Source organism: Hyla sarda, chromosome 3 (assembly GCF_029499605.1).
Source record: "Hyla sarda isolate aHylSar1 chromosome 3, aHylSar1.hap1, whole genome shotgun sequence".
Classification (NCBI taxonomy): Eukaryota; Metazoa; Chordata; class Amphibia; order Anura; family Hylidae; genus Hyla; species Hyla sarda.
The window spans coordinates 190,840,419-190,868,307 of NC_079191.1; the positions used below are offsets into that span (position 1 = coordinate 190,840,419).

General features: G+C 42.6%; 1 protein-coding gene across 1 annotated transcript in view; it reads left to right on the plus strand.

The window, feature by feature from the left end:
* HCRTR2 (hypocretin receptor 2) overlaps positions 1 to 27,889 on the plus strand; it is a 166,247-nt gene that overhangs the window by 39,910 nt on the left and 98,448 nt on the right. Inside the window, exon 2 of the mRNA XM_056565749.1 lies at positions 10,080 to 10,258. Coding sequence (XP_056421724.1) covers positions 10,080 to 10,258 — 179 coding nt within the window. The remainder of the gene's footprint in view (positions 1 to 10,079; positions 10,259 to 27,889) is intronic.

Here is a 27,889-nt window from a genome sequence, read left to right on the forward strand (position 1 = left end):
TCTGTTTGAATGCCAATCTCTTCCTTTTCTAGGATATTTGGTCTCTGGCCAGGGACTACAGATGGATCCAGACAAACTCTCTGCCGTCTTAAATTGGCCACGCCCCTCCGGACTCCGTGCTTTCCAACGCTTTTTGGGGTTCGCCAATTATTACAGGCAATTTATTCCACATTTTTCTACCATTGTGGCTCCTATCGTGGCTTTAACCAAGAAAAATGCTGATCCCAAGTCCTGGCCTCCTCAAGCAGAAGACTCCTTTAAACGACTCAAGTCTGCCTTTTCTTCGGCTCCCGTGCTCTCCAGACCTGACCCTTCCAAACCCTTCCTATTGGAGGTTGATGCCTCCTCAGTAGGAGCTGGAGCTGTTCTTCTACAAAAAAATCCTTCCGGGCATGCTGTCACTTGTGGTTTTTTCTCTAGGACCTTCTCTCCAGCGGAGAGGAACTACTCCATCGGGGATCGAGAGCTTCTAGCCATTAAATTAGCACTTGAGGAATGGAGGCATCTGCTGGAGGGATCAAGATTTCCTGTTATTATCTACACCGACCACAAGAACCTCTCCTACCTCCAGTCGGCCCAACGGCTGAATCCTCGCCAGGCCCGGTGGTCTCTGTTCTTTGCCCGATTTAATTTTGAGATTCACTTTCGTCCTGCCGATAAGAACATTAGGGCCGATGCTCTCTCTCGTTCCTCGGATGCCTCAGAAGTTGATCTCCCTCCGCAACACATCATTCCACCTGACTGCCTGATCTCCACTTCTCCTGCCTCCATCAGGCAGACTCCTCCAGGAAAGACCTTTGTTTCTCCACGCCAACGCCTCGGAATCCTCAAATGGGGTCACTCCTCCCATCTCGCAGGTCATGCGGGCATCAAGAAATCTGTGCAACTCATCTCCCGCTTCTATTGGTGGCCGACTCTGGAGACGGATGTTGGGGACTTTGTGCGAGCCTGCACTATCTGTGCCCGGGATAAGACTCCTCGCCAGAAGCCCGCTGGTTTTCTTCATCCTCTGCCTGTCCCCGAACAGCCTTGGTCTCTGATTGGTATGGATTTTATTACTGATTTACCCCCTTCCCGTGGCAACACCGTTATTTGGGTGGTCGTTGATCGATTCTCCAAAATGGCACATTTCATCCCTCTTCCTGGTCTTCCTTCTGCGCCTCAGTTGGCTAAACAATTTTTTGTACACATTTTTCGTCTTCACGGGTTGCCTACGCAGATAGTCTCGGATAGAGGGGTCCAATTCGTGTCTAAATTCTGGAGGGCTCTCTGTAAACAACTCAAGATTAAATTAAATTTTTCCTCTGCATATCATCCCCAGTCCAATGGACAAGTAGAAAGAATTAACCAGATCCTGGGTGATTATTTGCGACATTTTGTTTCCTCCCGCCAGGATGACTGGGCAGATCTCCTTCCATGGGCCGAATTTTCGTATAACTTCAGGGTCTCTGAATCTTCCTCCAAATCCCCATTTTTCGTGGTGTACGGCCGTCACCCTCTTCCCCCCCTCCCTACCCCCTTGCCCTCTGGTCTGCCCGCTGTGGATGAAATTTCTCGTGACCTTTCCATTATATGGAGAGAGACCCAAAATTCTCTTTTACAGGCTTCTTCACGCATGAAGAGGTTCGCGGATAAGAAGAGAAGAGCTCCCCCCGTTTTTTCCCCTGGAGACAAGGTATGGCTCTCCGCTAAATATGTCCGCTTCCGTGTCCCTAGCTACAAGTTGGGACCACGCTATCTTGGTCCTTTCAAGGTTTTGTGTCAAATTAATCCTGTCTCTTATAAACTTCTTCTTCCTTCTTCTCTTCGTATCCCTAATGCCTTTCACGTCTCTCTTCTCAAACCACTCATCCTCAACCGTTTTTCTCCCAAATCTGTTCCTCCCACTCCTGTTTCCGGCTCCTCGGACGTCTTCTCGGTCAAGGAAATTTTGGCTGCCAAAAAGGTCAGAGGGAAAAATTTTTTTTTAGTTGACTGGGAGGGTTGTGGTCCTGAAGAGAGATCCTGGGAACCTGAGGACAACATCCTTGACAAAAGTCTGCTCCTCAGGTTCTCAGGCTCCAAGAAGAGGGGGAGACCCAAGGGGGGGGGTACTGTTACGCCGAGCGCTCCGGGTCCCCGCTCCTCCCCGGAGCGCTCGCTTCACTCCCTCCGCTGCAGCGCTCCGGTCACGTCCTCTGACCCGGGGCGCTGCGATCCTGCTGCCAGCCGGGATGCGATTCGCGATGCGGGTAGCGCCCGCTCGCGATGCGCACCCCGGCTTCCCTACCTGACTCGCTCCCCGTCTGTTCTGTCCCGGCGCGCGCGGCCCCGCTCCCTAGGGCGCGCGCGCGCCGGGTCTCTGCGATTTAAAGGGCCACTGCGCCGCTGATTGGCGCAGTGGTTCCAATTAGGGTTTTCACCTGTGCACTTCCCTATATTACCTCACTTCCCTTGCACTCCCTTGCCGGATCTTGTTGCCTTAGTGCCAGTGAAAGCGTTCCTTGTGTGTTCCTTGCCTGTGTTTCCAGACCTTCTGCCGTTGCCCCTGACTACGATCCTTGCTGCCTGCCCCGACCTTCTGCTACGTCCGACCTTGCTTCTGCCTACTCCCTTGTACCGCGCCTATCTTCAGCAGCCAGAGAGGTGAGCCGTTGCTAGTGGATACGACCTGGTCACTACCGCCGCAGCAAGACCATCCCGCTTTGCGGCGGGCTCTGGTGAAAACCAGTAGTGGCTTAGAACCGGTCCACTAGCACGGTCCACGCCAATCCCTCTCTGGCACAGAGGGTCCACTACCTGCCAGCCGGCATCGTGACAATAGTCTTGTCAGACTGCTTCCACCTCCAGGCTTGGACCTCCAGGCTTGGTCATTCTGCCACATTTTGGTCTCCTCATGCTGGTGCCACGTCTAAGCTGTGTCATTGTACCGCCATGTGGTCTCCTCATGTTGCTAGCACATTACATAAAAATGTTTCAATTATGAGGCCCTATGGTCTCATCAGGCTGCTGCCACTTCCAGGCTTTCATTCTGCCACTATATGGTCTCCTCAAACTGCTGCCACTTTCAGGCTGTCATTCTGCCACTATATGGTCTCCTCATGCTGCCTCCCCCTCCAGGCTGTGTCATTCTCCACTGGCTCATGTCAGTTTTTTATAGGTTTTCGACCCAAATAAATTATTATCGACCATACATTTTTCAGAAAATCCTGCTAATTGGACAAATGAAAATTTTTATAAATTCAATAGTCCTCATATTTTATCTCTGGAATTACCACAAGAATCCAAACAAATAGGTTGGAGTTAAAAAATTCAACCATAGCTGACTAAATGAGACATTCAAAGTTTCACACGCTGTTTCGCAGTACCAGCCATGTTTGCTTTCACGTGCATGGCTTAATATTTTGGACAAGCATTTCATATTGCTAGGATCTATCAAGTAGCCCTCCCGGGACAGGCCTGCACCTCTGAGAGGAAGTACAAACTGACACACTACTTTAAAATTGTGCCGCTCTGTGGCCTACATAGGCTGCCACCACCTCCAGACTGTGTCATAGTGCCGCTCTATGGTCTACTCATGCTGATGCAACCTCTAGGCTCTGTCATTCATTGTTCCACCATGTGATCTTCTTGTTATATTGATATTGTAGTTTGACAGTATTTTTTCAAAGTAAACTTCAAGCACCCTGGACACTCAGTCATGAGCATGGGGGGGTTTAAAGGCAGCGACTGGGACAGGTTGTAGCTGGCCTCACGGCGGACCGCCAGATCGATTTTAAGATACATGTACGAGCTTTTTCCCTGCAGCAACTTCTAGCAATATGCACCCACTCATCCAACGGCGCGGAAGCTTAATGTGCTCCTGTCCAAGTTGCTGGGGCTGCAGTCCCTCCCTTTTGAAGTGGGCACTCAGTCATGAGCATGGGGTTGTGCTGAGAGGCAGGAGCTGGAACAGGTGGTAGCTGGCCTCACAGCAGACCGCTAGCTCGATTTTAAGATACAAGTATGAGCTTTTTCACTGCAGCAACTTATAAACTGCAGCAATCATACACTATTGGAGCTGCAATTACCACGTCTCCTGGCACCAGACTTGCCCTCCAATGGGTCCTCAAAAAGGATTTAAAGTTGCTCATTCCAATTACCAGGCTCTGTCATTGTGCTGCTGTGCGGCAGTGATTCTAATAGTGATGCCTGTGATATGCATGTCAGACTGAATAACAGTATTATTTCACTACCCCAGCACACTCCCTATGCGTGTTACGACAAGGCAAAGTGTTCTACACCCCTATTGAGGCTCTCTGTAGCCCTGAAATAGCTGTTTTTAATAACGATTCACAGCAAATAAATTCACGCCAAACCAAATTTTTCCAGAAAACTTGGCGAATTGGCCGAATCAAATTTTTCAAAAGTTCGCTCATCCCTAGTCATTAACTTTCCAGCTGATAATGCAGATAAGTTATGCATCATATACCATAAGAAACTACATAGTAGTTACTATCAGCAAATGATTTTGCATGTTAAGTGTCCTTTTGTGTAAACACAGTATTTCAGAGATTAACAAGGTGAAAGTGCATCATATTGTAACAGCCAGCAGTTTCAGGTGCTATGACATAGCAACAACCAGCACCAGTAAGTATTACATTTCTGTCGAAGTATTTCCCAGACAGGATACACTGGATCTACAAAATAATGTTTTAGTACTTAAAGCGGTTGTTTAGTTAAAGAAACAACCTGTGTAGAGTGTTAAAATTCATAATAATGCAACTTACTAAAATAGTATTAATGTCCATAGTATTCAGCTGTGGGTTTCTACCTGTCAGCTGTGACATCACGTCACAGAGTGCAGAGCTTGTCCCTCCTCCCCCTTCCCTCCTGTCAGCACGGGACACAGGACATGATAAATTATGTAAAGGTGGAGCTTGTTTTAATGCTCATTAGATTAATGAGTTATTACATAAGTCTGAACGAACCCACCTAATGAAAGGTAATACCAGCATCTCCCTTCACATCACTGGTCTCGTCCCATGCTGACAAGTAGTGATGAGAGGCAGGGGCCATATTAAAATTCACAATATTTTGCGAATATCTATGCAAATATTCGTCCTATGTTGGCGAAATTTGCATTTTCGCTATGTTCATTCACTCTTTTTCCATGCGAAAATCGGCATGAAATTCGTATAGTGCACATGCATGATTATATCTTTCAACTAACTAACACTATACCCTACACTAGAACCTATCTGCTAAACCAACCTACCCTATCTAAAGCTAAAAGAAAAGAGGAATCAGTGTCCTCTGGAAGTGCCGATATTTGCGAATATTTTCATATTCGCATATATGAAATATTTGCACTCCACACCGACTCACACAGTAAATATTATTGGAGCCTTCTTTGAACCACAAGCTGGAAGCAGGGAGGGATGATCACTTTTTTTTTTTTTTTACACAGTACACATCATTGTTGTGATGTGTACTGTGAAAAAAAAAATGAATATTCATCATTCCGAATATATAGTGCTGTATTCTAAATATTCACAAAATCACAAAAATGACGATATTTGCGGTAAAAATTTGCATTTCGAATATTCGTGCTCAACACTACTGACTAGAGGGGAGGAAGGATGGATGCTCTGCTCTCAGCAATGTCTCTACTTACAGGAAGAAACTCACAGCTGAAATTGGTGATCTGTTAACTTTGAATGATAACTCTAAAATATTTTTTTTTTTTTTTTTTTTTTTTTATAATTTTTTTGCCCAACAACTCCTTCAAGCTTCTCTTCATAACAATGTGCAAAATTAAGTGGACCCTATTGCTTTTAATAGTATGTGTCTGTTTCAACTGAGGTTTATGTACTGCACAAATATTCCTTCAAAATCACAGTAACATTAACCCCTTCCCGCAGAATGTCATATATAAACGCCGGGTTGTGCAGTGCGTTCGCGCATCCCGGCGTTTATAAATGACATGCAGTTAACCCGGCGATGCGCAGCATCGCACGGGTTAACTGGCAGAAGTCCCGCTGTTTCCAGCAGGGGACAACTTCTGCTTCACCCCCAGGACCATCAATTGATGGTCCTGGTCAGCGATCACTGTGATTGGTCCCTGTGGACCAATCACAGTGATCTGGGGTGAAAGTTCAGATCCCCCGCACTGCCCGCCCCTGGAAGTCGGGCAGAACGGGGGACGAAGCGCTGCAGGGGCTCGCGGGGACCTGCGGCACACGGGGGGGAACAGGAGGGGACCGGCGGACTTACCTAATCCAGCGGCGGGACCGAGGAGCAGCGCGGGACCGGCCACGTGGACGAGCAGCGACGGGTAAGTATGTGGTCCTCAGAGGCAGCAGTGAAGATCTTCACTGCTGCTTCTAGGAGTCTGAAAACTACAACTCCCAGCATGCCTAGACAGCCTTTGGCTGTCTGGGCATGCTGGGAGTTGTAGTTTTGCAACATCTGGAGGGCCCCAGTTTGGAGACCATTGTATAATGGTCTCCAATCTGTGCTCTTCCAGCTGTTGCAAAACTACAACTCCCAGCATGCACTGACTGTCCAGGCATGCTGGGAGTTTTAGTTCAGCAACATCTGGCCCTTCAGATGTTGCCGAACTACAACTCCCAGCATGCCATTCAGCTGTCCGGGCATGCTGGGAGTTGTAGTTTTGCAACAGCTGGAGACACACTGGTTGGGAAACATTGTTTCTAACTCAGTGTTTCCTAACCTGTGTGCCTCCAGCTGTTGCAAAACTATAACTCCCAGCATGCACTAAAAGACCATGCATGCTGGGAGTTGTAGTTTTGCAACATCTGGAGGGCCCCAGTTTGGAGACCATTGTATAATGGTCTCCAATCTGTGCTCTTCCAGCTGTTGCAAAACTACAACTCCCAGTATGCACTGACTGTCCAGGCATGCTGGGAGTTTTAGTTCAGCAACATCTGGCCCTTCAGATGTTGCCGAACTACAACTCCCAGCATGCCCTTCAGCTGTCTGGGCATGCTGGGAGTTGTAGTTTTGCAACAACTGGAGACACACTGGTTGGGAAACATTGTCTGTTTCTAACTCAGTGTTTCCTAACCTGTGTGCCTCCAGCTGTTGCAAAACTATGACTCCCAGCATGCACTAACAGACCATGCATGCTGGGAGTTGTGGTTTTGCAACAGCTGATGCAAGCCCCCCCCGCCCCGCCACCCCCGTGAATGTACAGGGTACATTCACATGGGCGAGGCTTTTACAGTGGGTTTCTCGCATCTTGAGATGCAGCAAATTTTGCGCTGGGAAACTCGCTGTAACCCCCCGCCCATGTGACTGTACCCTAAAAACACTACACTACACTACACTAACACAAAATAAAATAAAAAGTTAAAAACACTACATATACACATACCCCTACACAGCCCCCCTCCCCCAATAAGAACGTCCGGTACACCACTGTTTCCAAAGCAGAGCCTCCAGCTGTTGAAAAACAACAACTCCCAGTATTGTCGGACAGCCGTTGACTGTCCAGGCATGCTGGGAGTTTTGCAACAGCTGGAGGCACCCTGTTTGGGAATCACTGGCGTAGAATACCCCTATGTCCACCCCTATGCAAATCCCTAATTTAGGCCTCAAATGCACATGGCGCTCTCACTTTGGAGCCCTGTCGTATTTCAGGGCAACAGTATAGGGTCACATATGGGGTATCGCCGTACTCGGGAGAAATTGCGTTACAAGGTTTGGGGGGCTTTTTCTTCTTTAACCCTTCATGAAAAGGAAATGTTGGGGTCTACACCAGAATGTTAGTGTAAATTTTTTTTATTTTTTACACTAACATGCTGATGTTGCCCTATACTTTACATTTTCACAAGAGGTAAAAGGGAAAAAAGCCCCCCAAAATTTGTAACGCAATTTCTCCCGACTACGGAGATACCCCATATGTGGGCGCAAAGTGCTCTGGGGGCGCACAACAAGGCCCAGAAGGGAGAGCGCACCATGTACATTTGAGGTGATTTGCACAGGGGTGGCTGATTGTTACAGCGGTTTTGACAAACGCAAAAAAAACAAAACCCCACATGTGACCCCATTTCGGAAACGACACCCCTCACGGAATGTAATGAGGGGTGCAGTGAGAATTTACCCCCCACAGGTGTCTGACGGATCTTTGGAACAGTGGTCCATGAAAATGAAAACTTGTACAGCCCACTGTTCCAAAGATCTGTCAGACACCAGTGGGGGGCAAATGCTCACTGTACCCCTTGTTACGTTCCTCAAGGGGTCTAGTTTCCAAAATGGTATGCCATGTGGGGGTTATTTTGCTGTTCTGACACCTTAGGGGCTTCCTAAATGCGACATGCTCCCCGAGCAAAATTTGCTCTCAAAAAGCCAAATATGACTCCTCTTCTGAGCATTGTAGTTCGCCCATAGTGCACTTCAGGTCAACTTATGGGGTACCTCCATACTCAGAAGAGATGGGGTTACAAATTTTGGGGGGTATTTTCTGCTATTAACCCTTGCAAAAAGGTGAAATTAAGGGGGAAACACACATTTTAGTGGAATTTTTTTTTTTTTTTTTTACATATGCAAAAGTCGTGAAACACCTGTGGGGTAATAAGGCTCACTTTATTCCTTATTACATTCCTCAAGGGGTCTAGTTTCCAAAATGGTATGCCATGTGGGTATTTTTTACTGTTCTGGCACCATAGGGGCTTCCTAAATGCGACATGCCCCCCGAGCAAAATTTGCTCTCAAAAAGCCAAATATGACTCCTTCTCTTCTGAGCATTGTAGTTCGCCCATAGTGCACTTCAGGTCAACTTATGGGGTACCTCCATACTCAGAAGAGAAGGGGTTACAAATATTGGGGGGTATTTCCTGCTATTAACCCTTGGAAAAATGTGAAATTTGGGGGGAAACACACATTTTAGTGAAAAAAAAATTTTTTTTTTTTACATATGCAAAAGTCGTGAAACACCTGTGGGGTATTAAGGCTCACTTTATTCCTTGTTATGTTCCTCAAGGGGTCTAGTTTCCAAAATGGTATGCCATGTGAGGGTTTTTTGCTGTTCTGGCACCATAGGGGCTTCCTAAATGCAACATGCCCCCCAAAAACCATTTCAGAAAAACGTACTCTCCAAAATCCCCTTGTCGCTCCTTCGCTTCTGAGCCCTCTACTGCGCCCACCGAACACTTAACATAGACATATGAGGTATGTGCTTACTCGAGAGAAATCAGGCTACAAATATAAGTATACATTTTCTCCTTTTACCCCTTGTAAAAATTTAAAAATTGGGTCTACAAGAACATGCGAGTGTAAAAAATGAAGATTGTGAATTTTCTCCTTCACTTTGCTTCTATTCCTGTGAAACACCTAAAGGGTTAAAATGATGACTGAATGTCATTTTGAATACTTTCGGGGGTGCAGTTTTTATAATGGGGTCTTTTGTGGGGTATTTCTAATAAGAAGACCCTTCAAATCCACTTCAAACCTGAACTGGTCCCTGAAAAATAGTGAGTTTGCAAATTTTGTGAAAAATTGGAAAATTGCTGCTGAACTTTGAAGCCCTCTGGTGTCTTCCAAAAGTAAAAACTCGTCACTTTTATGATGCAAACATAAAGTAGACATATTGTATATGTGAATAAAAAATTTTTTTATTTGTAATATACATTTTCCTTACAAGCAGAGAGCTTCAAAGTTAGAAAAATGCAAAATTTTCAAATTTTTCATCAGATTTTAGGATTTTTTCACAAGGAAAGGATGCAAGTTACCAAAAAATGTTACCACTACGTTAAAGTAGAATATGTCACGAAAAAACAATCTCGGAATCAGAATGATAACTAAAAGCATTCCAGAGTTATTAATGTTTAAAGTGACAGTGGTCAGATGTGCAAAAAACGCTCTGGTCCTTAAGGCCAAAATGGGCTTGGTCCTGAAGGGGTTAAGGAACTCCAATGTAAAACGTCAAAAGAACATAGCAAATTTATTTTTCTATTGTTTTTACTGTTAGTGCTGCTACTACATTAGTACTGAAAACAATAACACAGTATGACAGTATTCATGTAAAATGCAATCCATCATGCTGAAAATATTTCTTCAGAACTTATTTCACATGTATTAATATATGTATATTATAGTTTGCATTGCAGTTTGGAAGAATCATCACATGAGGACTGTCACCAACTATTTTATAGTCAACTTGTCCCTCGCAGACGTGCTTGTCACCATCACTTGTCTTCCAGCAACGTTGGTAGTTGATATAACTGAAACTTGGTTCTTTGGAAAGACTCTTTGTAAAGTAATTCCTTACTTACAGGTACAGTGTCCTTTTTTATTTACAATTTTTTATTTACCACAATCTCTGACTAAACATAATAACATACAGAAGATGCACCATAAGGCAGGGTTCACATAGTGTACAAGGAAAACAGTAAATAGGTATAAAAAGTGTCAGTTCCATTCAAGTCAGTGTACATATTTCCATAGACTTTAACCAGTTAAGGACCCATGGTGTACAGAAATCGTTCAGCAGGCACCCCGTGCAAACCCCTGGGGGAGTTCTGAGACACCACAAATCGCCAGTCAATTCAGACTGATGATTAGCGTTGATTCCGGGTCAATCTGGTCTCCAGTGACCCGGAAAAAAGGAGGGAGGTGGCACCGATGCCGATCAATCATCCATCCTGCTGGGTGGCATTACTGGTGGAGGGAGGGGGTGGGGGGGGTGAGGATGCTTAACCGGGGTCCGGTGTGGCGGCGGTCCCCAGCGGCTGTGGTCCCCAGCGGCAGCGGTCCCAGCGGTCTTTGGCAGAGGAATCTAACAGCAGGAGGTAAGCGCTGTTTGCAACTCCCATCCCGCCCTTTGGCTGTCTGGGCAATTGTGCCTCTGGCTGTTGCATAACTACAACTCCCACCATGCATGGACAGCCAAAGGCATGCTGGGAGCTGTAGTAGTGTGCATCCAGCTGTTGCAAAACTACAACACTCAGCATGCCCTTCGGCTGTCAGAGCATGCTGAGAGTTGTAGTTTTGCAACAGCTGAAGGCACACTGGTTGTGAAATACATAGTTTGTCACCTAGTTTGTTGCAAAACTACAACTTCTGGCATGCATTGACATAGCGTACATGCTGGGAGTTGTAGTTTTGCAACAGCTGAAGGCACACTGGTTTCGAAACACTGAGTTAATTAACAAACTTTCAGTGTTTTGCAACCAGTGTGCCTCCAGCTGTTGCATAACTACAACCTTCAGCATGCACGAACAGCCAAAGGGCATGTTGGGAGTTGTAGTAGTATGTCTCCAGCTGTTGTATAACTACAAGTCCCAGCATGCCCTTCAGCTGTCACTGCATGCTAAGAGTTGTAGTTTGTGCAACAGCTGAAGGCACACTGGTTGTGAAACACTGAGAGTTTGTTACCTAACTCAGTGTTTTGCAACCAATGTGCCTCCAGCTGTTGCAAAACTGCAACTCCCAGCATGCATTGACAGACCGTACATGCTGGGAGTTGTACTTTTGCAACAGCTGGGGTAACACTGGGTTACGAAACACTGAGTTAAGTAACAAACTTTCAGTGTTTTACAACTAGTGTGCCTCCAGCTGTTGCCTAACTACAATTCCCAGCATGCACGGACAACGAAATGGCATGCTGGGAGTTGTAGTTTTGCAACAGTTGGAGGTTTTCCCCAACCCCCCCCCCCCCTTCCATGTGAATGTACAGTGTAAATTCAAACGGGCGGAGGTTTACAGCGAGTTTCTCGCTGCAAGTTTAAGATGCAGCAAATTTTCAGCTGCAGCTCCAACTCCCAGCTGCGAACCCTCGTCTGTGCGAATGTCCCCTAAAAACACCATACTACTCTACACTAACACATAATAAAAGGTGAAAAACACTAAATATACACACACCCCTACACAGTCCCCTACCCCCCCCCCCCCCCCACCAATAAAAATGAAAACGTCCAGAACGGAGCCTCCAGCTGTTACAAAACAACTCCCAGCATTTCCGGACAGCCATTGACTGTCCAGGCATGCTGGGAGCTTTGCAACTGCTGGAGGCACCCTGTTTGTGAATCACTGGCATAGACTACCCCTATGTCCACCCTTATGCAAATCCCTAATTAAAGGGGTACTCATGTGAAAAACTTTTTTTTTTTTTTTTTATCAACTGGTGCCAGAAAGTTAAACAGATTTGTAAATTACTTCTATTAAAAAATCTCAATCCTTCCTGTACTTATTAGCTGCTGAATACTACAGTGGAAATTATTTTCTTTTTGAAACACAGAACTGTCTGCTGACATCACGAGCACAGTGCTCTCTGCTGACATCTCTGTCCATTTTATGAACTGTCCAGAACAGCATATGTTTGCTATGTGGATTTCCTTTTACCCAGGACAGTTCCTAAAATGAACAGAGATGTCAGCAGAGAGCACTGTGCTCATGATGTCAGCAGACAGCTCTGTGTTTCAAACGGAAAATAATTTCCACTGTAGTATTCAGCAGCTAATAAGTACAGGAAGGATTAAGATTTTTTTAATAGAAGTAATTTGCAAATCTGTTTAACTTTCTGGCACCAGTTGATTTAAAAAAAAAAGTTTTTCACCGAAGTACCCCTTTAAAGCCTCAAATGCACATGGCGCTCTCTCACTTCGGAGCCCTGTATTTCAAGGCAACAGTTTAGGGCCACATATGGGGTATTTCCGCACTTGGGAGAAATTGCCTAACAAATTTGGATGGGCTTTTTCTCCTTTCACCCCTTATGAAAAGGTAAAATTGGGGCCTATTCCAGCATTTTATTGTAATACAATGTCATTTTTTAGACTAACATGCTGGTGTTGCCCCATGCCTTTCATTTTCACAAGAGGTAAAAGGAAAAAAAGACCTCCAAGATTTGTAACACAATTTCGAGTACGGAAATACCCCATATGTGAGCATAAAATGCTCTGTGGGCGCACAACAAAGCCCAGGAGTGAGAGCCCACTATGTACATTTGAGGTGACTTGCACAGGGGTGGCTGATCGTTACAGCGGATCTGACATAAACCCCCAAAAAAACACTTACATGTGACCACATTTTGGAAACTACACCCCTGAAGGAATGTAACAAGGGGTATAGTGAGCCTTAACACCCCACATGTGTTTGAAGAATTTTTGTTAAATTTGGATGGTGCCAGAACTGCGGACCCCCCCCCCCCCCACATGTGACCCCATTTTGGAAACTGCACCCCTCACAGAATTTAATAAGCAGTGCAGTGAGCATTTAAGCCCCACTGGTGTCTGACAGATTTTTGGAACTGTGGTGCATGAAAATGAAAAATGTAATTTTTAATTGATGCAGCTCATTTATGTTTCAATGGGTGGGGTGGCGGATGTGTGGGAGGGAGGAAGATGGAATTGTGGGATTTGTAGTCCAAAAAAGGAAAGTCAAACAGGAAATACAAGTCCACAAAAAGCTAGCCACAGTATTATGGTAATCTCACAACATAGCCATTTAGCCCCAAGACAAGCGCAGATCCTTCCAAAGCATGTCCATTATTGCCTGCCAGGTACGTACTAAAATCACCTTATGTTGGATAACCCCTTTAACACACTTTCTGAATGTCATTTTGAAAACTTTGAAGGGTGCACTTTTTATTTTGGGGTCATTTATGGGGTATTTCTAATATGTAGGCCCTTCAAATCCACTTCAAACCTGAACTGGTCCCTGAAAAATTCCGATTTTAAAAATGTTGTGAAAAATTGGAAAATTGCTGCTGAACTTTGAAGCCCTCTGATGTCTTCCAGAAATAAAAACATGTCATGATGCCACCATAAAGTAGACATATTCTATATGTGAATCAATATATCATTTATTTGGGATTTCTATTTTCCTTATAAGCAGAGAGTTTCCAAGTTAAAAAAAAAATCACATTTTTCAAATTTTTTATAAAATTTTGGAGTTATTCCCCAAGAAATGATGCAGTATCGACACACATTTACCACTAATATAAAGTAGAAAATGTCATGAAAAAACAATCTCGGAATCAGAATGAAAAGTTGAAGCATCCCAGAGTTATTAATGCTTAAAGTGACAAGTGGTCAGATGTGTAAAAAATGCTCGGGTCCTTAATGTGAAAATGGTCTGGGTCCTTAAGGGGTTAAAAGAGGTATTCTAGGATTTTTTTTTAATTTGACTATGCAACATCTTTGCCCCTATATATATATATATATATATATATATATATATATATATTTATTTTTTTTTTTTTTTTAACAGCACACAAAATGAGTGTCATCTCAGGTTTTCACAGGTTGCAGTGCTGTCCGAGACTTTACATCACTAGTCAGGTGTTCAAAGCAAGCCTGTCTGCTTACAAGGGTGGGGACAACCACTGGGTAGGAAGGAGATCATTCTTCACAAGGTTGCAGGGAATTGTCCCAGGTGTGCTTGAATGGGTGGGGTGGTTGATGCGAGGGAGAAAAATTACCTCATACTTACAAACAAACTTACAAACTTATTAATTTTCATAGTGCAGCTTCAGGGTTGGGGTGTCTATGGGCTTGCAAGCCTCCCCTATTTCCTCCATAAACAATCTTGGTCATTATGGCTTAATAATTTCATTTTTTTTCAACAGGCTACAAAAATTACAGTCCATTTTTCTTCATGAAACCTTATAGTTGTTTTTACTAATATGGTTGTATTTGGTTTAGATTGTTTGCATAAAGGGGAATAAATAATAGGTTCAATTCAACAAAGTAGATATTAGAATGTTATTGTTAATGTATACATCTTTCAGAATTTGTTTGCAAGTATTTTTCTTCATCATAGATAAATATAAAAAGTGCATGGTAATCACATTCAGAGTCAAATGGGGAAACTATCATACAAAGATGATTTGACACATGTGTATATATACATATATATATATATATATATATATATATATATATATATATATATATATATATATATAGATTAGTTAGGAGTAGCCGTATTAGTCCAGTGATGCAAAAAGCAAAATCATCGGTGATTTTGCTTTATATATATATATATATATATATATATATATATATATATATATATTTTTTTATTTTTTTATTTTTTTTATTTTTTATGTTACCATAGCTCTAAATCACATCATCCATTCCTTTCATTAAAAAAACATATTGTCCCAAATCAGCTTTGGGTTTTAAAAACATTCCTTTGCTAGATAAAGTGCTGTTTCTGGAAAATACTTTTTTTTAATTCACAGACAAGCCCTAAGCACTATTTACAGAGACACATCTTAACCCCTTAACCCCTTAAGGACTCAGGGTTTTTCCGTTTTTGCATTTTCATTTTCTCCTCCTTACCTTTTAAAAATCATAACCCTTTCAATTTTGCACCTAAAATCCCATATTATGGCTTATGTTTTGCGCCACCAATTCTACTTTGCAGTGACATTATTTATTTATTTTTTTGACAAAAAAAAATCCACGGCGATGGCAAATAAATTAATTGTGCAGCAAAATTGAAGAAAAAATGCCATGCATGCGGCGATACCACATATCTTTATTTTTATTTACACAGTTTTTTTTTTTGTAAATGAGAAAAGGGAGGTGATTCTTTCTTTTATTATTGAGGGGGTTAAATGATCTTTATAAACTTTTTTTCACATAGTTTTTTGCAATGTTATAGCCTCCTCTAGCGGCCATAACATTGCACACACTGATCTTCTACACAGATCATTGCCATGCATTACCATGGCAATGATCAGTGTTATCTATTTCAGGCTTGGAGCAATCAATCGCCAATCAGATGCACCGGTGGCATATAACGGACCCTCCCCTCACATTCTAGCTGATTGGGACATCGCTGAGCTGCCAGGAGTGTATTTTTGTTACTTTAGACAAGGCGATCAACTTTCAACGCAGCGTCTAAATTGTTAATAGCACATGGCACAATGATCAGTGCGTTATTCTATTAGCTCAGGGTCCCGGCTTTCATTAGCTGCCAGGACTGACCGGGACCGGTCGCAGGGCGATATTAAAGGGGTACTCCACTGGAAAACCACAGTGCTCTCTGCTGACACCTCTGTCCATTTTAGGAACTGTCCAGAGAAGGAGCAAATCCCCATAGCAAACCTATCCTGCTCTGGACAGTTCCTAAAATAAACAGAAGTGTCAGCAGAGAGCACTGTGGTCAGACAGAAAGGAAATTCAAAAAGAAAAGAACTTCCTCCTGAGCACATAGCAGCTGATAAGTACTGCAGAGGTCGGTGAGGGGACCTCTGTCATGTACAGGACATAAATGTACATTCGAGTGCGTTAAGTCCCATCACATCAGGACCTACATTTACGCACATTGTCCTTAAGGGGTTAAAGAGGACCACTGCTAGGCTCAGGGAGGGTATGAATATGAGGCTGAGAAGGTTGGAATCTCTCATGGTTTTTAAGAACTCTAATAAAACCAAGATTTATTAAAAAATAAAGGAAAGCCAAAGTCTTTTACTGACATGTTGGAAAACTAAAAGGAATTATAAAATGTAATAAAGATTATATGGCAGACATGCCTATAGCTGAATATTGTGATTAAAAAAATCATTATTACAATACCAACATTTTCTGTGAGCCATGAAATGATATGTAAAATGACAATGACCAGCTAAATCTTGATGGGTGACAACCCTGCTGATCCCCATCCAGGATAATTCTTTAGTAGGAAGAGATATTCTTATAAACAGTGTGAAGTTTAATACACTTGAAGAGTTCTTCTAATTAGAGTCAATAAAGTTTAATTAAAATGATCCACTTTATTCATTTTTGGTAACTGAAAAGAATGGATTAAAAGGCAATAGTCTCTTGTGTATGTTAGCTGTAATGCAGCTCATTAATACACATATAAAAATTTTCAATCTAAATTATCTTTAAATAAAGAAGAAGTCGTGTCAGGGTCTTTCTTTATTTTATCTGTAGGGTTTTTTACTGGCATAGCCAATTCCATTATCAGAGGATAAAGAACAAAGACTTGATGACAGCAATGGGACATGAAAAAGGTAGGAGATTTGATTAAAGTACATTTTCATTTTTACTAGGTTGAAGTTAAATTTAGACTATTATAATAGCTATGATAACATAAAACAAGCCCTTGTCTTTCGTAAAAATAGATTCAATGTTATTATGATCAACGTTGGAAAAAAAGAGATACTATGTAGATGTAATGTGTGATGGACCTTGTAGCAATATAGAACACATTCTTCTTGCACTGAACGACTTTTGAAAGTCTGCAAGCCCAAACCACAAGTTTACTTTTGCAAAGCAACAGAGCCTGACTTAAGCTTGGGAAGTCCAGATTTTGCCCCAACTAGACGCTCCCTATTTTTGGTTCAGGAAAAAAATATACTTTTGCAACGCTTCCACTTATACTGTGTTTCTGTAAAAATCTTTCTGTATTTGAGAGGGCTGATGAACCCTCCTTTTTTCCTCTTGCAGTAGCAGCACTGTCCTAATGAAACAATGTAGTCAGGCTGCCCCCAAGAGCTGCTCTTTACAGTCCCATCAAACTTTGTTAAGTGTGTAAAAGGGACACCCATGCTATGGCAAGAAAATTATGCAGCTCACTTTTGTGTCATTCTGGTTTACTAAATTACAAAATCTAAAACCCAGAACCACACTTTAACTTTTGTAGTCCCACCAGAAAGTCCCACCAGAATCTACCCCCTGTTTGTCACAACCTATGTTCCCCTTCAGGTCAGGAAGGTAACTATCACTATCACTCTACCAATACAAAATTCCACAGCAACTATAAATGCCCCCTCCTTAATGTGGCAAGGATCAATATTTCTTTACTTTTCTCAACTTGAGGTTGACTTCAGTTCACACCAGTTCAGCAAACCTTTTCTATTCACAGTGAATTTAACAGTAGAACCATTAACTTAACACCTAGCGAATTGCAGTGAGTGATGCACACTTAACCAGTCTCCATAGAAGTTCAGGTGGCACCACCAATAATTTGTCTAGAGTCCCAGCCAAAGCTCACAATACTAATGACAATTTAAATGGGCTCTCATTAAAACGAATTTTTGCTATTGCACTCCTTATGGTAAATAAAAAATATTTCTAATATACTTTGTTTAAAAAAATTAAGTTTTTGATGAAATGAAAATGAAGAGCACATTTCCCCCCATCTCATATGAATACTTTGGACCGAAGCCCGAACAGTGGAAGTGCAGCCTGGAGTGCTGAGAGGGGGGGGGGATGTCCAACCAACAGCATATGGATGTTAAGTGTGAGAGGAGCTATGATTGGATGAGGCTGGACACCCCCCCCCTCAGCACTCAAGGCTGCACTTTCTGTGTTTGGACTTCAGTCCAAAGTCTGTGTATAAGATGGGGGGAAATGTGCTCTTCAGCTTTTTTAAGCACAAATAGAACATGGATAACTTCATTTATTTTTAAACTAAGTATATTAGAAATTATTATTTTTTTTACCATAAGGAGTGCAATAGCAAAAAATAGTTTTAAGTAAAAATGACAGCAGAACACAAAGCAGTCTCTCACCCCAGAATGTGACTTACTGTCACTTCAGGGCTCACCACCTTCTGCAGGATAATGTCCTCTCTTGGTGCTTACACTTGCTGGTTGCAACAGTCTCTACCACAATGTGATTCATTGTGCTTTTTCTAGGCCGTATCTCTTAATAAGTGAGTGGACTGAGAAGGTAATGAAATAGAGGCCTACAGACTCCTCTGGACTCAGGAGATACCCCCTCCTACTCTGATGATTATAGTACTTTACTGACTCTTTTGCACTTCCTTTAGGTAAAGTTCATAGGTTGATAAAGTCCTCATTTTCTTCCTTTTCCTTGTCCAGACCTTTTGACCATTCTCTCTCCCTGTTGTTCAGTAGAGTGTCCCCCTTCACATTCCCACTACATTCCCATGTATTCTTCCAGATTGTTCCATCTCCTTTCCAATAGGCAGGGAGGGGAGAGGGGACTCATTCTTTCTGTTATTTCTCTGTGCTGTCTATAACAAGCACAGTTATCTTTATACAACTTTGTAACTGTATTAACTATTTTTTACCGGCTTAGAAAATATTGTGAGAGAATCGGGTGAGAAACGGGTGAGAAAAGGTAAAATAATAAACATCTAACATCGTTAATTCGGTTTAATAAGATCATATGAGGCTCAAAAATAAATACATTATTTGAGAAATCAAAGTGTATAATTTTTTTCTCCCAAAGAATAAACCTAAAGACTCTCCATAAACAATTCTTCAAGAAACATTATCTTGAAAAAATTCACAGGTTCAGATTCTTCCCTTTTTCAATTTGAATGAAATAAAATGTGGCTACAGTATTTTATAAAATAAATAAATAAATAAATAAAATTAACAGATTCCTATATTTAATGACTATACAGTGGACCAAAAAAGTATTTAGTCATTCACCAATTGTGCAAGTTCTCCCACATAAAAAGATGAGAGAGGCCTGTCATTTTCATCATAGGTATACCTCAACTATAAGAGACATAATAAGAAAAAAAAATCCATAAAGTCACAGTCTTATTTTTAAAGAATATATTTGCAAATTATGGGGGAAAATAATTATTTGGTCAATTATAAAAGTTCACCTCAATACTTTGTTATACACCCTTTGTTTGCAATGACAGAAGTCAAACATTTTCTGTAAGTCTTCACAAGGTTTTCCCACACTTTTGCTGGTATTTTGGCCCATTCCTCCATGCAGATAACCTCTAGAGCAATGATGTTTTGGGACTGTCGCTGGGCAACACAGACTTTCAACTCCCTCCAAAGGTTTTCTATGGAGTTGAGATCTGGAGACTGGCTAGGCCACTCGAGGACCTTGAAATGCTTCTTACGAAGCGACTCCTTCATTGCCCAGGTGGTGTGTTTGGGATCATTGTCCTGCTGAAAGACCCAGTCACGTTTCATCTTCAATGCCCTTGCTGATAGAAGGAAGTTTTCACTCAAAATCTCACGATACATGGCTCCATTCTTCTTTTCTTTAAATGGATCAGTCATCCTGGTCCCTTGGCAGAAAAACAGCCCCAAAGCATGATGTTTCCATACCCATGCTTCACAGTAGGTATGGTGTTCTTTGGATGAAACTCAGCATTCTTTCTCCTCCACACACTTGAGTTTTTACCAAGAAAATTCTACTTTGGTTTCATCTAACCATATGAAATTCTCCCAATCCTCTTCTGGATCATCCAATCTCTAACAAACTTCAGACGGGCCTGGACATGTACTGGCTTAAGCAGGGGGATATGTCTGATACTGCATGATTTGAATCCCTGGCGGTGTGGTGAGTTACTGATGGTAGCCTTTGTTACTTTGGTCCCAGCTCTCTGCAGATCATTCATTAGGTCCCCCCGTGTGGTTCTGGGATTTTTGACACCATGGGGTGGAGCGTGGAGCCCCGGATCGATGGAGATTATCAGTGGACTTGCATGTCTTCCATTTTCTAATAATTACTCTCACAGTTGATTTCTTCACACCAAGCTGCTTGCCTATTGCAGAATCATTCTTTCCAGCCTGTGCAGGTCTACAATTTTGTTTCTGGTGTTTTTCGACAGCTCTTTGGTCTTGGCCAAAGTTGAGTTTGGAGTGTGACTGTTTGAGGTTGTGGAAAGGTGTCTTTTATACTGATAAAAAGTTTGAACAGGTGCCATCAATACAGGAAACAAGTGGAGGACAGAGGTAGAGATGAGCAAATCGAAGCATACAAACCCAAATTCATTACAAATTTCATGAAATATTGACTTGATTCTATCACTCAGATTACTTCATTAAACTCCATTTACTGCGGTCCACACTCCAGGGCATCTAAAATGGTGGATCCAAATGTCAGGACATGGGGCAAGGAACGCTGGGAAGGCGGGAAGGGAAGTAGGCGGGATGACCCTGAATCATATGCAGGATGCAGCCTATCAGCAGCCAGTTACCGTTCTCGTAATACCAGGCTCGTAATATCGTTCACTACACTGCATAGAGATAGGATGGACATAGCTGTGTGTGTGTGTTACACAGAAAAGCTCATTCCAGCAGCATTTCCCATCCTAGTCACATCAGTGTTCTGGTGGACAGAGAGCAGTGTTTTTTTCACTGAAAAGAATTTTTACTGCAGCTATTAACCTCCCAGTTTCTTTCTTCAGCATTGTATTACAGAGAGGGGCAGAGAGCTGTGTGTTGCCTCATACATTTTAACAAGCTGCCTCAACTTCATAAACCTTAGCAGAGGAGGCAGGAATACATTTTCAGCACAATTCTGTGTCTTTGTTCCACAACAACTCATCTGCTGGTTATACTAGTCTGTAGACGGTATAATACCCAGCAATCCATTCCTAATAGTCTTTGACAGAGTGAAATTTTGTGTTTAGTATGCAGCTTTTTTGTGCTGCAGCACTGTTGTGTTCTGCTGATACTGTGAAAGTCCAGGCAAAAGTAATCCCCCGCTGGTGTTTTACTAAAATAAGTTTTTTTAAGTGTACTATACCGCATTTTTCTGCCCTCATAAGCGCATACCACATATGTACATCTAAGTAGTGTACTATTTTGTACCTGTTAATCTGTCAAGGGCCTAGATACTGTGAAAGTATAGGAATAGAGAAGAAGAGCAGGGCGTTTGGTGTTTCTGCTATGATTTTATTCCCCCTCTCTTTTGTTCACTCACCTTTTAATGGCTTGAATTTTTGGATTTTGGATTTTATCCATTTTCCTTGGAAGCTGGACCCTGCTCTTCTTCTCTATTTCAAGTCTTCACTCCAAGCATGCAGTTGGATGTTGTCCGTGCTTCCTATCCACACTTGAAGTCCTCCTCCTCTTAAGAACTTACATGGTGGAGAGCTGGTTTTCCTCTTTCATAGACTTTTAAGCGTACTGTACCGCATTTTTCTGCCCTCATAGGTGCATACTACATACCTACATCTAAGTGGTGTACTATTTTGTGCCTGTTAATCTATAAAGGGCCTACATACTGTGAAAGGACAGCCATAAGTACACACCTGCTGCTGTTCTAGACAAATACTGTTTTAAGCGTAGTGAAGCGTATTGTACTCCCCTCATATATGCACTAAGTAGGTCAGGCAGAGAAGTACCAGGACATGTGCAGAGGAGTGGCAGAGGCCTAAATTCATCTGTCAGAGGTCGCAGCAAACTAGGGGCGAGTTGCAGCAGGAGTCGCAGCGAGAGGTCATGTATTGACCAGCAACCCATCTGCCTTCATCGATTTGTTAACATGGTCATCCACTTCATCACAAGTGACATATGATACCCCTAGCCAACAGTCGGTGGGTTCCACAGACACAACCCTCAGTTGGCATGGCCCAGGAGTAGTCCCAGTCCTTGAGCCTGTCGGTGTGTACCAAAGTACACGACAGCACCTTGTGCAGGTCACGCCGCTTCCTCCTCCACGCTCTCAGGCCGTTGGTCTTGGACAGTGTGCGACTCCACCTCCTCATCCTCCACCGTGTCACGCTGTTCTTCACTAGTGTTGCTCGTGAATATTCGCAATGCAAATTTTATTCGCGAATATTCGTGAATATAGCACTATATATTCGCAATTCCGAATATTCTTTTTTTTTTTTCATAGTACACATCACAGTGATCATCCCTCTCTGCTTCCAGCTTGTGTGGTGTAAAGAAGGCTCTAATACTACTGTGTGAGACTGGCGTAAGAATTTTTGCATATGCGAAAATTTGCATATGCTAATTTTCGCATATGTGAATTTCGCTTGTGCTAAGTTTCGCATATGCTAATTTTTGCATATGCTAATTTTCTCATATGCGAATTTTCTCTTATGCTAATTTTCACATATGCGAATTTTCGCATATGAGAAAATAAACGCGAATATTACAAATATGCAAATTTAGCGAATATATGACGAATATTTGTCCATATATTCATGAAATATCGCGAATTCGAATATAGGTTATGCCGCTCAACACTATTCTTCACATGGTTTGCCTTGGCGAAAAGAGTCACACAGGGGAGAAACTGCTAAAAGTAATTTCTAAAGAAATTGGAGCATGGCTTACTACACGAAAACTAGAAATGGGAACCATGGTGACTGACAACGGGAAGAACATCTTGCATGCGCTGCTACTGGGAAGGTTAAGCCATGTGCCCTGCATGGCAAACGTGTTCAATCTGGTTGTGAAGCAGTTCCTGAAGTGTTCCCTCCATTTGCAAGACATTCTGACAATGGGAAGGAAATGTTGCATGCACTTCAGCCACTCGTACACCGCAAAGCACACCTTCCTTGAGCTGCAGCATCAGAGCAGTATCCCCCAACACAGTCTGATTTGTGACGTTGCCACAAGTTGGAATTCCACCCTCCATATGTTGGACCGACTGTACGAACAGAGAAAAGCCATCACCGTTTTCTTGAGGATCAAATCGGATAGGGGTATGCTCCTGTGTAACTTCAATGTGAACGAGTGGCAGCGCATACGTGACGTTTGCTCAGGCCCTTTGAGGAAGCCACATTATTAGGGAGTCGCCAGAATTATGGGATGAACAACGTCATTCCACTGCTTCATTTCCTACAACATGTGTTGGAAACGATGGCTGGTCAGGGCACTGGAGACATGCCACCTACATCTCATGGCCACATGAGCCCTGTGGAGGCTGAACTGGAGGAGGAGGAGGGGCAAAGTGGAGCACATTTTAGGTGTCGCCAAATGGGCGGTTTTTCTAGTAATCTAACAGGAGAGGAGGAGCAGGAGCAGCCAGAGGAGCTAGAGGCTTAGGAGTAAGGCGAGACAGAGTATCCAGACACATCGTGGCAGTATGCAGTGGAGATGGAGGCAGAGAGTTCCTCAGAGTCACTTGCACAAATGGCACGATGCATGCTCACTTGCTTTCATAGTGACAGCCGAATTATCACCATTCTGCAGCAAGAGGACGTCTGGATCTCCACCTTATTGGACCCTCGCTACCGCCACAAAATAGGGGCCTTTTTTACACCCACTGAGAAGGAGAACAAAGTCACCTACTACAGAGGCAACCTTTGTAGTCAGTTTGCCGATGACTATCAGCCCCATCGTCCATCCTCCATCCTCTCGCAGGTCTGAATTGGGGGGCCCCATTTGCTCACCTTCCACTGCCATGGCTGTTGGGGAGGGGTGGGGTGGCAGGAGCAGTATCAGCTTCATCAGCAGCGGCCTGAGTCTACAGTCGCTGATGAGTAGTGTTGCTCGCGAATATTCGCAATTCGAATATTATTCGCGAATATTGCATATTCGCGAATTCGCGAATTTCGCGAATATAGCGCTATATATTCGTAATGACGAATATTCGTTTTTTTGTTTTTTTTTCTTCACAGTACACATCACAGTGATCATCCCTCTCTGCTTCCAGCTTGTGTGGTGTAAAGAAGGCTGTAATACTACTGTGTGAGACTGGCGTGCAAAAATTTGCATATGCGAAATTCGCATATGCGAAAATTAGCATATGCTAATTTTTGCATATGCGAATTTACGCGCGTGTTAATTTTGTATATGCCAATATTCACTTATGTTAATTTTCGAAAATAAAACGAGAATATAACGAATATGCGAATATTCGCGAATATATGACGAATATTCGTCCATATATTCGCTAATATTCGCGAATTCGAATATGGCCTATGCCGCTCAACACTACTGATGAGTAGCTTTCTTCACCCGCATAGTGAAGCCACTCATCAGCATTAGGTACACCTGGAGCAGGACCTGAATCAGCAGGTGGTGGCATACCTTGACATTCCCATGCCAACACACCTTGAAGACCTGCTGGAATTCTGGACAGCCAAACTTGATTTGTGGCCGCTACTAGCAGAGTTTTCCCTAGAAAAGCTGTCCTGCCCGGCCAGTAGTGTGCCCTCAGAGCGGGTGTTTAGTGTGGCGGGGGCCATAGTCACCCCAAGGAGAACTCGTCTGTCCATGAAAAATGTGGAGAGACTGACCTTTGTGAAGATGAAAAAGGCATGGATCAGCCAGGATTTCCACCCACCAATGCCTGATGCATGAGAGTAGATTGACTATGGTGCCACACTAACACTTCACAAATATAGATAGTGCCAAACAGATTTATGGCGCTGCTCCCCAAATACAAACATTCCTCCTCATCAGACCTTTTTTCACCCACCTTCATCACCGGGTACTGGTATTGCCACCCATCGCACCACTCATCAGGTCACTTTCAGGACTCCTGATGCTGCTGCTGCTGCCACCTCCAGGCTGTCTAATTCAGCCACTATATGGTCTCTTCTCATGCTTCAGCCAACTCCAGGCTGTGTCATTCAGCCACTTTATGGTCTCCTCATGCTTCAGCCACCTCCAGGCTGTTCCATTCAGCAACTACATGGTTTAGTGATGCTGCTGGGCCCAGGACATTACATATATATATATATATATATATATATATATATATATATATATATATATGTTTATGGTAGGACTATGTACCATACATCTTCAATGGAAATTTCAAAATTCATATTTTATTCTTAGAGATTGAGAGGCCATATTGTCTCCTTATCTGCCGCCAACTCCAGGCATGCCATTTAAACACTATGGGGGAGATTTATCAAAACCTGTGCAGAAGAAAAGTTGCCCAGTTGCCCATAGCAACCAATCAGATTGCTTCTTTCAATTTGCATAGGCCTTGTTAAAAATGAAAGAAGCGATCTGATTGGTTGCTATGGGCAACTGGGCAACTTTTCCTCTAGACAAGTTTTGATAAATCTCCCCCTATATGGTTTCTTCATGCTGCCGCAAACTTCAGGCTGTGCCATTCAGCCACTATATGGTCTCCTCATGCTTCAGCCACCTTCAGGCTGTGCCATTCAGACAATATATGGTCTTGCCATGCTGCCACTAACACCAGGCTGTTCCATTCAGCCACTATATGGTCTCCACATAATGATGCCACCTCAATTTCAATTTAAAAATCTTAACCCCTTCAGGACGGAGCCCATTATAACCCTACAGGAGCATTTTTTGCAATTCGGACCACTGTCACTTTAAGCATTAAGAACTCTGGGATGCTTTTAATTTTCATTATGATTCTGAGATACTTGCATCATTTCTTGGTGAAAAATTCCAAAAGAGATTCAGAGGGCTTCAGAGGGCTTCAACGTTCAGCAGCAATTTTCCAATTTTTCTTAAAATTTTCAAAATCTGAATTTTTCATAGACCAGTTCAAGTGGATTTGAAGGACCTTCATATTAGAAATACCCCACAAATGACCCCATTATAAAACCTGCACCCCTCAAAGTATTCAAAATGACATTCAGAAAGTTTGTTAACCCTTTAGGTATTTCACAGAAATAGTAGCAAATTGAAGGAGAAAATTCAAAATCTTCATTTTTTAACACTCGCATGTTCTTCTAGACCCAGTTTTTGAATTTTAACATGGGGTAATAGGAGAAAAATCCCCCCAAAATTTGTAACCCAATGTCTCTGGAGTAAGGAAATACCTCATATGTGTATGTAAAGTGCTCGGCGAGCATAGTAGAGGGCTTAGAAGGGAAGGAGCGACAATGGGATTTTGGAGAGTGAGGTTTTCTGAAATGGTTTTTGAGGGGCATGTCACATTTAGGAAGCCCCTGTGGTGCCAGAACAGCAAAAATAGATCACATGGCATACCATTTTGGAAACTACACCCCTCAAGGCACGTAACAAGGGGTCCATTTAGCCTTAACACCCCACAAGTGATTGATGACTTTTCGTTAAAATCGGATGTGTAAATGAAAAAAAAAAATTTCACTTAAGTGCCGTTTTTTTCCCCAAATTTACAATTTTACAAAGGCTAATGGGAGAAGATGCCCCCAAAATTTTGTAACCCCATCTTTTCTGAGTATGGAAATACCCCATGTTAGGATGTAAAATGCTCTACGGGCGAACTACAATGCTCAGAAGAGAAGGAGTCACATTTGGCTTTTGGAAAGCAAATTTTGCCAAAATGGTTTTCGGGGGGCATGTCGCATTTAGGAAGCCCCTGTGGTGCCAGAACAGCAAAAAATACCCACATGGCATACTATTTTGGAAACTACACCCCTTAAGGAACGTAACAAGGGGTACAGTGAGCCTTAACACCTCACAGGTATTTGCCGACTTTTTGTTAAAGTTGGATGTGTAAATGAAAAAAAATAATTTCACTAAAATGCAGTTTTTCCCCTAAATTTTTAATTTTTACAAGGATTAATAGGAGAAAATGACCCCAAAATTTATAAACACATTTCTTCTGAGTATGGAAATACCCCATGTGTGGACATCAAGTGCTCTGCTGGTGCACTACAATGCTCAGAAGAGAAGTAGCAGCATTGATCTTTTGGAAAGAGAATTTGTTTTGAATGTAAGTCCGGGGCCATGTGAGTTTACAAAGCCCCCCGTGGTGCCAGAACAGTGGACCCCCACACATGGGACCCCATTTTGGAAACTACACCCCTCAGAGAATTTAATTAGAGGTGCTTTGAGTATTTACACCCCACTGGTGTTTGACAGATCTTTGGAACAGTGGGCTGTGCAAATGAAAAAAAATATTTTTCATTTTCACGGACCACTGTTCCAAAACATGGCCTTCAATTCCGGACAAATTTTCTCTTCAAAATCCCAATGGCGCTCCTTCTCTTCTGAGCATTGTAGTTCGCCCACAGAGCAATTTACATCCATATATGGGGTATTTTCTTACTCAGAAGAAATAGGGTTACAAATTTTGGGGGGCTTTTTTTTCCTATTTTCCCTTGTGAAAATGAAAAATTTAGGGTAACACCAGCATTTTAGTGAAACATTTTTTTTTTCATTTTCTCATTCAACTTTAGTCAAAATTCATCAAACACCTGTGGGGTGTTAAGGCACACTATACCCCTTGTTATATTCCGTGATGGGGTTTAGTTTCCAAAATGGTGTCACATGTGGGTATTTATTTTTTTGCGTTTATGTCACAACCGCTGTAAAATCAGCCACCCCTGTGCAAATCACCAATTTAGG